This window comes from Cinclus cinclus, chromosome 4 (genome assembly GCF_963662255.1).
Source record: "Cinclus cinclus chromosome 4, bCinCin1.1, whole genome shotgun sequence".
In the NCBI taxonomy this organism is placed as follows: Eukaryota; Metazoa; Chordata; class Aves; order Passeriformes; family Cinclidae; genus Cinclus; species Cinclus cinclus.
The window spans coordinates 24,672,217-24,687,898 of record NC_085049.1 but is presented as its reverse complement, the minus strand read 5'-3'; the positions used below and the strand labels follow the sequence as shown (position 1 = coordinate 24,687,898).

Sequence of the window (15,682 nt, the reverse complement as noted above, 5' to 3'; positions counted from 1 at the left end):
TTTCCCCCTGGATTATGGGGCGTCATTCTTCTCCCTGTCCCTATGTTCCAGCTCAGGGGCTTGATAAAATGGCAACAACCAGTCTGATGTTAAAGAGTGAGACAGAGAAAGTATTCAGTACCTCAACCTTTTTCTCAGTCCTCATCACCATGTTTCCCCCTGCATCCAATATAAGATGGAGATTCTCCTTGACCATCCTTTTGTTGCTGATATATATTTTTTTTACAGCAGCAGACAGATTAAGCTCTATCTAGGAATTGGTCCTTCTACTTCTTTTTCCCTGCATAACCCACAACATCCTTTTAGTCTTCTTGAGTTTCTTGTCCTGCTTCAGAAGGTCATAAATTTCCTTTTTTTTTTTTCCTGAGTTCAGACAAAGCTTGCTGAATATTACAACACACAGTTGCACCTGTGCATGTCAAATATTTCTAATTTTGTAATCTACATCAAATGAGTACATTTTTAAGGTATCTCAGATTCCTAGATAGCTGAAGGATAGCTGTTAAGCATCTACTTTTTTGGTATAGAAAGCTCTACTGCAGCAATTTGTTTCCAGCACTGCACTATGGAGTGAATTTAAGACTATGGGAAAATGTAAACATGGAATTAAGGATTGCTTGGATTTTGTTCACTTCAGGTAGACACACGGCACATGAAGCATCAGTATGTGCTTTTTTTAAACAAGCAGTAAGTTCATCTGTTGCTAAATTGGAAACATTAATAATAATGCACCTCATGCATATATGCACACATGTTGCATTAATTTATTCATTTTGGAAGTGTTTTCATGCTTGTTTAAATCAAAATGGATTTGAATTTTCTAAGTAAAAGAAGGTAAAAAAAAAGGAGGAAAATCAGAAAAGAACTGGCAGACAGTTAGTCCATATGGCCTGATTACTCCTGGTATTTTGAGACAAGAATGTAAACCTGGTGAATCACTAAATGGAGTAACTCTTGGGCCTGACTGTAGCTGGGGGGTGGGGGGGGTCAGTAATTCAGTGGCTATTGTGAGAGCCTTTTTTGTTGTTTCTCAGGGCAGCTGTTACATATCCTACTTTTTTAGTCATGTTTTCATCTGGGAGAGCCCCTAAAAGGGATATTCCATCTCTTCAGGTGACAAACACCTGCATTAGGGGACTCCAACAAATGCCAGCTAGCTGAAAGTGTTGAAGAGCATTCTTTTTCTTTAGCTGTCTGGGCATCTGACAGTGAATAACCATAAAGATGCCATACATAGATGGGCATCAAATTTTTTTTTTTCCTTCTGGATTGGCCCCTTCTTGGCAGGTTTTGCATTTAAAATGAGATTGTGACTGTACTTCAAGCAGAGGGGCTGTTAACTCCTCTCCTAACCCTAATTTCTGTGATTGCCAGCTATCAGTATCTGAAATATGGGCAGGATAACCTGGCTGTATCTATAATTTTGGGTGCTGAGAATTCAAAAGACTGGGGGAACAGGCTCTGAGACATCAGGAACTCAAGACCTTTTCTCTGCATTAAATCCCTAAGACTGTACTGAAAATCTGTACAGTTCTACATCTGAACCCTCAGCATTGAATCTTTTGACTAATTATTCCAAATTAGCTTCTACCTTTGCTTGTTTTATTATTTTTAAAAAATATCAGATGGGGTATAATCATTTGCCTTTCAGAAGAATGAGATAAACTATCTGCATTTGGTACTGGCATATTTTAAATTCAGTCTTTCATTAATTTTCTTCCTTACCTGTTACCTTCTTGTTTTCTTGTTATGAAGATAAAGTAGATTTCATTTTATTTTTCATTGTTTTATAACAGATTAATGTTTAGAAATGATCAGTTCCTATTAGTCATAGCTCATTCTTTCTTCTTTGCAGTCAGAGCTGTATGAAATACTTTACTAAACAAAAGATGAATGATTTAATGTGTAACTCGGATTGCAAGAGAAATAATTACTGACAAAGGGCCATACTCAGATTTTTATCCTTCTTTCCTTTTGTGAAAACAATAATTTAATTTGATTCAGAGTTTCAAGAATGACAACCTTGGATGCAAAACAAGCAAGGCAATATTCCCCATGGAAGTATAGCTGTGTGTCATGGCCAGTAGAGGATCTGAGTTGCACCATTTCCATTTGTTAGGTATAAGGCCTTATCTTTCACTTAAAAAGACCTGGCTTCAATACCAAGAATGAAAATATTTAATTTTTTTTTCTTTTGCATACTTTAATTATTTTTTGGACGCTGCTGTTCTCTAAAATCACACCATCCGTGCCTCTCTCACTTGGAAGTTAGTTGTAATATAAATCTTCTGATGCTCCTGAAGACTTCTGAAACTTGTTTTTCCTTAGATCTCAGTTATATTTGGCTCAGATGCCCAGATGTTGAATGAAATTTCAAAGCCTGTAAACAAACAGTGCCCTGACAAACAGTCATTCTTAGCAGCAGTGGCCTGATAGTTTCTTTTGTCTTTTCCCTTCCTGCTTTGGATAGCCCTTTTGCATGAAAGGAAGAAAAAAACCCAAAAAGGTCTGTGTTATTTCACAACTACTTTAGATGAAATGGCTGAAAGAAAAAAAAAAAAAAACAAACCACCAAAAAATTCAAACTTTTGTGAATGCTTCTTTGGAGACAAAGTAGAATTAAAAAATACTAGAAATACTCAGTAAAATAGATAATTATTTATTAAGGAGAGGCTAAAAAGACATATGCAGCAATTGGGTAAATTCAGCTTATGCAGTGGTGGGGAATGTAAAAATATGAACACCTGAAGAACCTGCACATGAGGGACAGTGTGCAGGGTGTACAGTACTGTAGACCCATGTTCACAGGAATGTGGCTAGTTATGATAATAAGATTATATCAAGACCAGGAAAAATTAGAGTTAAATGTCCAACACTGAATTTTCTTGGGCTGGGAACCAGGAAGTGCTGGAGTTTTGCCCGTGTTTACCACTGATGAATCTGCTTTTTGTGCTCCATGGCCCTTGACCAGTAACTCCTACCAGTATGGCTTTCAGCATGGGTAGTCCAGCCTCCTAAATACAGAATATTTGCTTTTTTCAGGAAGAGGAGAAGGATTGAGAAAGGTGATTTGGTCCATTCTTTTCCCACTGAGCTTCTTGACAGTCACCAACCAATATCTGTTTATTTTCCTGTAGGAGAAAAATGACAACAGTTGTGGAGAAAAGACTGGAGCAAGTTGCATGTGTTTGTGAACCTTTGAAATTTATTTGGTAAGCAAAGGAATTCTAGTGAGAGAACTTGACTTTCAGCTGGGAAAAAAAAAAGTAAAGATGTTATAGGAAACAATAGAAATTAGGAGGTACAATGTGTTTCAATTCTGCATTTTTTGCATCCAGGGTGTTTGCAAGATGCTGCCCAGCAATCCCATTGAAATACCACTGCTGTTCAGTCAATCCACTCATAGCTGCCTGTGGCTACTGGGCTTTTCCCTTGAAGTCAGAGTAATTGGTGCCTACTGGTGGCAAGATTTGTTACTCAGCTTGGCAGCCTAGAGGCAGCTGCTGCAGTAAATCTTGCAGCTCTTGTGCTAGCTGCCACCCCACAGCCCGGCAGGCAATGCCAAGGGAGAGTGTTTCTGGGAGTGCCTATTGGTTTTCTCCCCTGTTTGTTTGCAGGGGTGCCCAGGTACTGTGGCGAGTACCCTTGAGCTGCAAAGGAAGGAAGCCATTCTTTGAGTTAAAACGTTTAAATTGAATCAAGGCAATGGAGAATCAAATTTCAGTCTTTCATTGCTTGCAATGGAAAAATCCATGTGCATTGATAGTTCTCCCCAGCCAAGTATTCCTTGTTTGTATGGCTGCCTGTCAGATTGAGATGGGTACCAGTGGTTTAAAAATGAAAAACCTTCCATTTTCACATAAAGGGCAGGTCAAATATGTGTGGTGCATCCCCACCTTTTGCAGTAGATCACATGTAAAACTAAGTAAAGCCCCACTTAAATGACAAAAGAATTTTTGAGCTACATGTTAGCTCTTTCCAGTGCTAGCTGAATAAAAGAAAAAGAAAAACCTAATAAATAATTATGGAGGTAATATGTTTGACCATTATTTTTTTAGTATGGTTTTTTTTTCAGTTACTATTATAACAGAAATGATCCTTTCAAAGACAACTAAAGTGCTAATGATAGCTAAGAAGGTCATTCCTAGGAGGTTAAACTGGTTTAATTAGAATTTATGAGAAGGTTACTATAGGAGTGCAGAAAGATGTTAAGGGGTTAACCTATAAGAGATTACATTGTAGTCAGTGTTCTGTTAAAGTTTGAATTAATTTTTCCCATGGGTTTTTCACATTCTAATTTTCAACTAAATGAGACATCTGTTTCAGAAAAGGAAAATTTGCTATGGTTGTCATAGCAACTATCATTCTGTAAGAAAATTATTCCAATGGTTACTTTAGAACAGAAAGATAGAAATTCAGTACATAAAGCAACATCCGATTTCTAGCACAAACTCTGATAATTCAGCCCTTTTTGTGTGGCCGATTATTTGGCCTGCAAAACTTGTTCAAATGTCTTAAACATAAGCACTTAATTGTGCTGTAAACAAATTCACCTCTGATACATTTTCCCTCTTGAGTTTTCTATGTAGACAACCAGTATTCTTATCAAAATAATAAAATGGTTGAATTTCAGTACAGTGTTGGAGACACTCAAACTGTTTGCTTGAAAAAGGTAAGACCTAAATCAAAGTACATTTCTAGAGATGAGTTCTTCACTTCAAAGGTGAAATACATTAATGATGCATGTCTTTAATTGACAAATAAATTTTTCTTGGGTTGGTTTCTGTTTTTTTTTGAGGACAGTGAATTTTTCTCTTGTAGAACACACATGACAATATTTTCTTTGTCAAATGTAAAATATTACTGAAAAATACATTATAAAAATAATGTATCCACTTTTCCTGAGTAAGCACTAACTGGGAATACAGAAATTCAGTACTCGATATAAAGAATTTAACTTTGTTTTCAGGTTCTATCATAAACGTAAATTTTAGACAAAGTTGTCTTTGCATGATATCCAGGTCACGGGCTCACTAGTGGGCATTAGAGAAGAAGGCTTTTTCCCTACTCAGGAACTTTGATAGCTGTTTTGTAATAAATTTTCAGAAGAAGTGATGTGGGGATTTATAAAATCCCTATGCAGTTATAAAGATGGTTTTTGCTTTGGGGGTGGGGGTACTGAAGTGTGTGATTTGCCTTTCTTCTCTCCAACATAAAGCATGCCAATGTCCTCTGCTGAATCCTTTCTTGGACCTGGGGTATATATATATATTTTTATATTTTTTTTGCCAGAAATATTCCAGACATTTCCTTCCATCTCGGGATTGTCACAAAAGACAGCATAATGGCAAATCACACAAGTTGTAACATCTCCCCTTCACAAAAGAACAGCTCCAGCATGCATAACTTACCAGCCCCGCTGCAGTCACCACAAAGGGAGCGAGGGAGGGAGGAGGGAGGGATGGGGAAAGTGCTTCTTGTCTTAATAAGCAGATCATGCCTATTCATAAGGGGAAATGGGATTTTTTAGAAAGTGGCCGTGTGTAGTCCAGCCCTGGTAGAAGCAGGCAGAGGCTCTCACAGCTGTGTATGTGGTTTGTGGTTGTCTGGATTTCAGCAGGATTAAGCTGACTTCTGGTGAGACCTGTGGCAGTCATGATTATTTCTCTTAAAAATGCTTCATTGTAGTCTTAAAATAACTATTCTGCGAGTTTTTGGCCTGTGCTTCTTGAGCAAACTCTTGGTCTTTCCCCTTGGTTTCTTTTCTATGTCTGGCACACCTGTGGGATGGTGACACCCCTCGCTTCCCATCGGGGACAATTTTGTCCCTGCCCAACAGCACCACACCAAGGGAGGGGTGGGACCAGGGATATATAACCTTTGAAATTGTTGGTGACCTAAAACACATGATTTACTGTGCTGACACCTCTTTTGCCACCTATTTGCCCTTGCAAATATTTTCTGTCAGTGAGATCTTGCTGCTGAAAACATGCCCTAGGCCTACAGACAATTTGCCAAACAATTTTCCTCTTGGTGAAGAAATACACTTGGCATGTTAGGTGTGGAATGCAATCCCAAGACAAGAAAGGATGAAGAGTTTAGAAAAAACCAACCACTGTATATTTTTATGAAGCCTCCCACTTCTGCAATATCCAAGCACCTCTCAGTCTTCAGGTTTTTTATTTTCGAGGCATTCCTGTGTGGTAGAAATAATTTCCTTATCTCAGTGGTGAGCTGAATGTAAGGAGGGGCAGATCCAGTTCCACAGAGCTTGTGTGGTTGCTGTGTGGCAATGTCACATGGTATCATTGCTGGTACCTTGCTGCACAATAAGCCAGTTAGGAGAATCCCATAATTGTTCAGGAAAAGATGTCTAAGATGTCAAATCCAGCCATAAACCTTATGCCACTAATCCTTGTCCCCAAGTGCCACATCTACACATCTTTTAAATGTTTCTAGGCATGGTGACTTAGCCACTTGACATATCAGTGAAGAATTTTTCCCAATACCCTATTTAAACCTCCCCTGGTACAAGTTCAGGCCATTTCCTCTTGTCCTATTGATTGTTACCTGGGAGAAGAGACCCATTTCTCACCTTGCTAAAATCTCCTTTCAGGAAATTTTAAAAAGATAAGGTCTCCCCTGAGCTTCCCTCTAGACCTTGGCAGCAGGGAGGTGAGGAAAGGTTGCTTGGAATGTTGAACAGGTAACCAGAAAAGTGTGAGTTTGTGGCCTGATGTAGGGATGAGTGTTTTTCTTAGCCAGATGCCCTGGCTTGAGCAATGTTACCCAGAACAAGATTTGTGCTTCACTGCTAGTGCTGTTAGCATCTCCCCTTCACACAGCTTCTTTACCTCCTTCATCACAGCTTCTGGAAGCTGCGACATGTATTTCTGGTCCCGAGAGCAGATGTTCGAAGTTTCACCTTTTTTTTTTTCCCCTGGGACACCTGTTTCTCAAGACCCTGGTTATCCAGGGCATGTGATGAAGAGGCAGGGGATGAGAAAGAAAGCCTTTCAGTCATCAAGAGTTGAGCCTCCTTTTGTCTGTGGAAGAAAAACTTTCTGTTCATTGTTCTTCAAATATGGGTATGGCCACAAGAAGTCAGTCAAAAAATTATTTTAACTTCCAACCTAAAACTAAGCGTTCAATTTTATGACCTAGAAATGGAGCCTAGTCAGCAAGCCATAATTTAATACTGTGATATAATTTCTGTGAGATATAGTTTTTTAATCAATGGGATATCAAGATACAGATAAATTATGTTCTGACTGGCAGTGTTACAGTCCTGCTGCTCCATGATGAGCTGCTCCATAAGTACATTTTAAAAAATGTAAATGCCTGTCTGATAAGGAATCCTGACTATGGAAATCTTACTTGCTTTTAGCAAGTCAACACACCAGAGGAAAGAAGTTTATGTGTAAGAGAAGCAGCATTCTTGTTCTGATGGGATGTATCCAATTAGGAAAACAAAGCAGCAGAGATGATGTCTCTGACTTTGGAGCAGGATCTGTCATGGTGCCAGGGTCTGTCCTTGCCCAGCTGGTCATAGGCTAAGGGCCAAACGTGCTGGGAGCCAATGAAACATAAATCACATGGAGGTGTCTGAGACAGCTGTTCTTCTAAATGTTGTGAGAGTCAGCGTGATAATCCACACATGGAGATCTTGGTATCCAGGGCTTGTAAGTAGTTGGAGCGATACTGTGAATATTTTACTGTATACTGTCTACTGAAAGCTGGGAGGACTGCATGTATTTGCCATACAAGTTAAACAACACTGCTTGTATGGAAAGAGGGGATTACTGGGCACACAAAGAAGAAAATGAATGCTATTTGTGTCTTCAAATTCCACGGTAGTAAAGAGTCAACCTCAGTATTTTAATTAGATAACCAGTAGATGGAAGTAGCACTGAAGACATTCTCCTCCTCTCTTGGCAGGCAACCTTGGTTTTATGGCTGGGGATTTAATCTTCCACGAGGCCAAGCACTATTAGAGAAATGGAACCTTATTCCAGATGGGATAGATATTCTTATAACACATGGACCACCTCTCGGTAAGAAAATAATAGTGATCTTAGCTGTGTATTTCAGATGATTATATAGTAACTGATGGCTTTCCTTAGAAAAAGAGTGCAATCCTGACTAACAAAAGTCAAAAGCAACATGCATACTGATTTCGGCAGCACCAGTACTTCAGCTCATGATTACCTATGATATCTCTGCTCAATGGCAGGGAATTAAATAATGGCTTAAAGAATAAAATGTTAACACATAAAGCCATAATGAGCTTTATAAATAAGCAGGGTCTAGTTTTCCTATGCACATGTCTAATCTACCACTAGTGAAATTACTAGATTGAAAGCATGGAGCCTGTTTGAAGAGAAATGCATGATTTCTCCCTGACTTGCTACAGCATTCTTCCATCAACAAGTACCCAGAATCTCTTTTTTCCCTCATCATGCTGACTTGGGGCTCCTTCTACCTCACAAACCCAGATTCTCCCCATTGTTTGCCTGTTCTTTGAACAGGATGGTTAAATTCCTTATCTTTAATACAATTTGGCAACATTAACAGATCAAAAATAAATAGTTTTGCATGTGCATTTTCCAAATATCAATATAGGTGATATAAAACCTATCTATCTATAACAGATTTATAATATTCCTAGAAAATTTTGACATTACCTTTGTTACAGAAATAATACAATCACACAAATTTGTCCAGATTAAATAAAGGCTTAAGGGTCTTAAACTTTTTTCAGTGGATTTAACAAATACCAGTCTATATTTAATGTGATTTTGTGTTAGACTCTCACTAATTTAATAAATGGACATGAATAAGAAGCATGTACTCAAGTGTTCTGCTGAGTCTTACTGTGCTTTGCGTGAAATAAAGGCAGTTGGTTTCTTTAAACCTTTAGATTCCCTAATTTCCTGAAGCTAAAACCCTTGCCTTCCACCCTTTTTTCTCTTTCAGAGCTTGGAGGAGAAAGTATCTAAAGGGTTTGTGTTTTGTTTTCTTTAGAAAGACATGTTTGCATTCCACTGCTCACTAATCCTGGGGGAAAGTAGTTCTTTGTGAGCAGAGTTTCTCACAGTTAGGGGTGTGTGTTTTGATTCTTCACCTAAATGGAGTCTCATGCCATGCCATGGACTGATTTTAATATGAGCCTGTATTGTAAAAGTGGATGTCAGAAATTAAGTGTTTCAGCCCCGAGATATCAGCTCCAAGCCATTGGTATGGGAGTAATCCCTGCTAGGATCCAAGGCACAATGCTGTGTCTTTCATGTAGTTTTATTTATAAGTCATATCTAATACTTCTTTTCAGAAGTTTTTTCAGCACTTTGAAAACCCCTTTCAAAGCCAGCTGATCAGCTGTAAAACAATCCAACCTTCAGCTGACTGAAGATTTGCTTGAAATCTAATGTTGGAAAGTGGAGAGATTCAACCACATTTAGCCACCAGGCCTCTCCAGTAGCCTCAGGCATCAGCAGAGGGAGGAGGACCTCTAAAGAGTACTGCAGAGCTGGCACTAAGCAGACTGACTTTAGTAATAAATTTAATAGTAGATTTATTAATTGAAAAGTGAATTAATAATTGCAGTAGTTTGGAGGAAGGGCCACCCATCTCAAGTGATTGTAATGGAGTAATGTGGATTCCACTCATCTCCATGGCTCAGTATGTGTTCTCTTTTTTTTTCCTTTAATTCTTTATCTTCAACCATCCCCCAAGAATTTTTTTTTTTTTAGAAGTCCCTGTTTCTTTGTCTCTCTCTTATTGATGCATTAATAGACAGCTCAGGCACAGAACCCTCTGCCTGAGGGCAGGAGTTGTTGGTCTTCCTGAAACCCATGGCAGCAAACATAGGATGCGTCAAAGAACTTAGCACTCTGTTTAACTTACAAAACCACCTTATTGTGCAGCTCTGTCCACAGACCTTTTGGGAGACAGGATCTTCCTTGACCCTCCCTGCCAATTATTTTAACCAGAAAGCCAATTCCTGTTCTTATCTTGGAACTCAGAACCTTGCTAGAGTTGTGCGTAATGATCATAAATTGCAATCAGGCCACTTGCAAATTCTGGCGGGTTTGTTGTTTTGTTTTTTTTTTTTTCCAGTATGGCTTCCTAAATTCTGTCCATCATTCATTTTCTCTGCTGCTTTCTCATTCCCTCACTTCAAAAGAGTGTGCATCCCTCTGAACTAATTAATACTACATTATTACATAGATTTGAAATGGACTGATTTAGATGCAGAAGCACCATTAAGAGTTAATTATCTTTGTTTTTCATTAAGCCATATAACAAAAATATGAATAATTTTTCTCTTCTGTTTTAGAGTAGTGCTTTGGAATGAAAGCAGGGCAGGGATACATGGGAGGTTCACACAGGATGAGAAAAAAAAAAGGTTAAAACAGCTATTTTTTACCATTTTATTAGTAACATTTTTATTATCATTAAAAAAGAAATGCCATATATTTTACAGCTTATCAAATATAGTATTTGTGATTATGGGATCAGCGTTAATGCTCATTTCTATATCAGCATATTTTTGTTTCCTAAAGATCTCCATTTATGATTCTTTTATTTCTCTTCCAAAAGTTCACTTTCTTTTCTTTGTTTGTAATTTAATTTCACCTTTAAGTCTTCATTTGCAGCTGTCTGCTTGATAGTCTGTGACAAAGATTTATACTTTCCTGACAGCTGCAGAAACCTGTTTCAAGTAACCAAACATTAAAAAACCCCTAAGATGAACTCTAATTGTTAGCTAGGTGTAATCAATTATTCTTAGTTTGTGTAGTCAGGTGTACATAATAAGCTGCAAACATATGGGAAGGCTTCAGAAGGGTGATAATGCATGTAAACAAAAACATGTTCAACATAAATAATGCTTAATTTAATGGAGAAGTTAATTTTATGTATTTTTGTTTGTGAAGTTTTTGAAGTGGAAATACTTTTGGCTTTATGTTCACCACAGACATTTTGACAATTAACTGTTTCAAATCATTAGAGTAGTAAAACCTATGGCTATAATAATATGTTTATTCTGAAGGAAAAAAAAAAATCTCAAAACAAAACAAAAAAAACCACAAAAAAACAAACAAAAAAAAACCAAACAAGGCATGACTTTATTCCAGAGGAATTGCTGGCCTCACTTTGACATCATAAATACTGTTTTTCTCCTGTGAATTTTGACCTCATTTTGATGGCACAAGTGAATTCAGCAGGCGTAAGCATTCCTCAATCTGGCTGCAGTTCAGCTTTCTTTTTCTACCTCCCCTGACAGGTGCCAAACAGCACCTTCAGGTCTTTGACCATCATCAGATCTTCCTCTTTTTGCACTTAGGATGACCCATTCCCAAATTTTTTTCTGAAAATTGAACATTGATCTCTGAGTAGCTATGAAACAAGTGCAAACTTTTGCCATTTTGGTAAAACCTCGCTGTTTACTGAGCCCAGTTTTCAGGCACTGCCAGCTAAAGAGGTATTTCTCAATGTGTGAACCTACCCTGAAGCTAGCAAATCTGAGAGCTTTTCCAAGAGCTTGAATACCACCCTTCTGGTCTTTTAAACCAGTTGGTTGGCTGCTTAGCCATGCTTGAGTGGACATCAAAAGTAAATGTATGAAAACCAGGTCCAGGCTCTGTACCTCTGGCTAAAAGCAGAATATATTCACACTGCTGCAGCAAATCCAAGAAATGCAAAGCTAGGACAGGCACTCAGGGAAAATGTCAGAACAACAAAATAAAAACAGGAAGATTTTATCTTTTAGGTTTCCAAATTTGAGCCTGATGAAAATGACTGAACAATAGAAAGAAAACAGATTGGTTGTTGCAAACACTCCAATACAACATCCTCCTTATACTACTACTTGGAAGGAAACATAAGACTTCAGTTGGCAGTAAACTTCCCCCTGCAGTATTTTTAGACAAAGAGGCAAGTTGATGCAACATTTCTGTCTATTTTTAAAATAAATCCATTTTTGCACAATTTTTGTGCAAGTAAATGAAGCAATTAAATACATCTGCAAAAGGCCTGAGTTTCTCTTCCTATCTGAGATCCATCAGTTTAGGCAAGTGGGGCTTGCTGTGTCATGATGTGGTTTAACTCAAGGATGGTTTTTTGGGGGGGGCATGTAGTGGATTCCTCACCTGAGCTCCACTAATGTAGGAATCAATGTCACAACAATATAGTTGTAGTATTGGCAACACAGATTCCATTAAACTGGTTCAAGTGTTCAATCTAAAATAGTAGGTCCCAGGACTGGTTTTAAATAGTTAAATGTTCTTTTAAATTCTTTAGAGGCTTGCTTTGGACTTCCTGCTTTTTACACCTCATTCTCCTCAGGAAGAAATATGGGTAAAGCCTCTTCTGCTTACCAAGACAGACACATTTTTTGCTATTTCAATTATTCTGTGACTGTTTGTGAAAAGCCATGAGATATGAAATCTCAAAAATGCTGTATAACAAGACAACTTTGTGGATTACCTGTCTTCTCTTAAAGCTTTGCTTTCTTTTCCAAAGGTTTTCTAGACTGGGTTCCTAAGAAAATGCAACGGGTAGGATGTGTTGAGCTGCTGAACACAGTCCAGAGACGAATACAGCCAAGGCTTCATGTTTTTGGACATATCCATGAAGGTCAGAACACATTTCTTTATATACATATTTAGAAGCCGCAGAGAAGGCTTAACCAGCATTTTCAAATTTGAATGTCTTAACTGAAACACTACTAGAATTCAGATACATATTTAGCTGCATATATAGAGGAGAAATTGGCTGACACCCACATTTCAATACTTGCACTTGAGCTTTCATTTTCTACATCTATAAAATATGTAGATGCTTCCTTCGCAGGGATGAGTACAGTGAGGCTTTAAAAAAAGAACACAAGTCCAGTAGTTAAACAAAGTGACTAAATATTAGGATGGAGGGATTTTTCTACCTCAGCAGAATCTGTGCTTCACAATAATTCATGAAACATCTCTGTGTCTCAGGTTCTATGCTTGTAAAAGAGGTAGGAATGTTTCAAGGGCTGCTTCTAAGGCTTGATCTTCAAGATTGTACAATAATGGTTGTCTCTCCCCATCAGTGTGTATATGAAGTTGAAATCAAGAGGAATGTCACCACTGACTGGTGTAGAAGTTCCAATATATTTATAGATGCATTTAGTTGCTTTGGCAGGGGAAACATTTTGTGCTCAGTCAAAGCAAGTGGTTCTATTGACTATATGATATTTAACTGGGAAAAAAAATGAGTTCCCCTTCACACAAGGCAGAAAACGGTGACAGATATGTTCTGCTGAAGACAGTGATGGCAGGAGTTCACCTCCAGAAAAAGGGAAAGGTACATGCTGTCTGCCCTGTTCACAGAGTAAGGCAGCAAGGCTACAAGCAGTGCCCCCATCCCAAGCAGAAAGCAGTGGGCTGTGCAGGATTGAACCATTGGCATGTAAGTGTGTATTATCAGCTGCTCAGTCTTTGGCAGTGTTAACTTACTGGCAGGAAAAGGTACTCCACAACTGCCAGTTTCTGCTTCTGGGACTGCTCCAGCCTTTGCTGTAGGAACTCTGTGGGTCTCATGAGTGTAGAGATGGGAAAACTGGAGACATTCAGATGCTTCTGGTTTTGTGAAGAACCGTTCCCAAGATAACCCTCTCTGACTTGCTGCTGGGGGCTTTCACCATGGCACATTAGAAGTGACATCGCTGGTGGTGTAAAATAAATGGGTAAGATGTTCAGATTATTATTTTATTGTACAAGGATTAGGTCCATTCTCCTCATGTGTCTCATCTGCGGTGGCCTGTTAATGCCTGGTTAATGTCCAAAGTGTTATGAAATCACAGAGTAAACAAATAATGTTGCTAGAGCAGTCTTTGATATTCCAACCAAGAGACCTGGAGAGTACAATTCAAACTCATTGTCATTTCAGTAATTGTAAGCCAAGAGAGTTGCAGGGGATATAAGCAAACAGCAAGCCATGAAGCTTCAGGCAGGTAAACAAAATCACATCTGCTAAAACCAAGCCCAACTTTAGCTCTTGAGGGAAAAGAATGGCACCTCCATAGAATGGTAAATCCTATGAATTAATGTAGTTGGCACAGTAGGTATCAAAACACAGAAACAAGGTACTCTGCTTGTTAACTATCATAATTTAGAGAAAACAAATGGGGAACTGCAGAGCCTGTTTTTCAGTGGGATGCTAAATCTCTGCAGAGGAGAATTCCCACTGCAGGCAACCTGTGCAAACGAAACTGCACTTTGTAGAGAGAATGCATGATTTGAACAGATGAGTTCTTCCTCTGAGTGAGCATGGCTACATCTGTAGCAGTCATTTACAGAACATCTGGGGGGAAGAGGTGCTTATAAGAGATGTTTCTTCCCTATTCCCTCTTTGAACTACCATGTCTGCCAAAAAATACCTCTGCACATCAGCTTGCTGCTGATCCACCCATGGAAGGGACAAGCAGCATGGCAGGAGCTCTGGCTAAAATTCTGATTTTCCCATTATAGCCAGTACTTCACTGAGGTCATGGCCGAGGAAACTCTGCTGGCAGTGAGACAGGAGTGAAAGCTGTAGCATTAGGAATCTTCTAGCAAAAGGAGTGTGTTAGCAGGCTGATTCTGTTCTCTCCAAATGTGTAGTTGAGGAGACAGAAAGTCCCAGCCATGGTGCTGACTGTCCTCTGCATTTTGTGTTTTCGTCAGAACAGTTGTTCTATGGCAAACAGAAAGGGATTTAAAGAAATGCCCGTGACAGGAACCTGACAGAGTTTTCTTCCCTCCCTGGTCCCTAATTATAATGTGTTTTTTCCATGGGAGGTGCAGGAGGCCCTACATTATTCAGGATGTTTTAAGGAACCAAAAAGAAAAGCATTTGGTTACTGTTTCTTTGTTTGCAAATTATGCAATTTTCAGTGCTCTGAAAGACACAAAATCGCATTCAGAAAAACAATAGGGTCCTCAGTACCTAGGATTTGAATATCTAGAACTCAGTGTGTATATAGCACTGAATGCATTTCACTATTAACTTTATGAAAGGTGAGATTGACTCTTAGCACAAATGCTTTCTACCAGGTGTTTTCCCCAAAATCACATATTTATGATGATGAATGCAGTTCTTCATATTGATCATAATATTTCAGTAAAAGTTTCCAACATTAAGCTTTTAGCTTTCATGTAATCAAGCTTATGTTTTTTCCTAGTGATTCATTAAAAGATTTTGACAACGGAGAGCATGTCTACTTTTTCATAACACCAAGGCTGTCAAAAGGCTTCTTCTTCACTTTCTGAAACAGCATTTCACTGTACTTATACAGGCATTAGAGCTGGAAATGTGTTTTTCTGCAGATTTAACTCTGGAATTGTTTGCCTTAGGTGTCTAGCCAGACATGAGTTGTAGCTGAAGCTTTTTCTCCACTGGTGAGGCACATGGATGTGTCTGCTCTCCTGTGAAAATGTTGTGGTGTTTTAGGGTGTGAATACAACTTGTCTGCTAGACAATGCATTCCATAATATATGTTTTCTCAGCCTGAGCAGGCATTTTAGTGCCTTTCCATCAAGTTTGGTCAACAAATTCAAGGACATAGCAAGAAGAGGTTCCTACTAGGCAAACTCTGCCCATATGCACATGCACACGTACTTGACTCAGTCAAGCAATACTTTTTCTTCATTGGTTGGTTAAAGGA

At 38.6% G+C, this 15,682-nt stretch overlaps 1 protein-coding gene across 1 annotated transcript in view; it reads left to right on the top strand.

Annotated features, from left to right (window-relative positions):
• The window catches only part of MPPED1 (metallophosphoesterase domain containing 1), a 52,793-nt gene that overhangs the window by 36,568 nt on the left and 543 nt on the right, over positions 1 to 15,682 (top strand). Inside the window, exons 5-6 of the mRNA XM_062490918.1 lie at positions 7,939 to 8,054; positions 12,523 to 12,636. Coding sequence (XP_062346902.1) covers positions 7,939 to 8,054; positions 12,523 to 12,636 — 230 coding nt within the window. The remainder of the gene's footprint in view (positions 1 to 7,938; positions 8,055 to 12,522; positions 12,637 to 15,682) is intronic.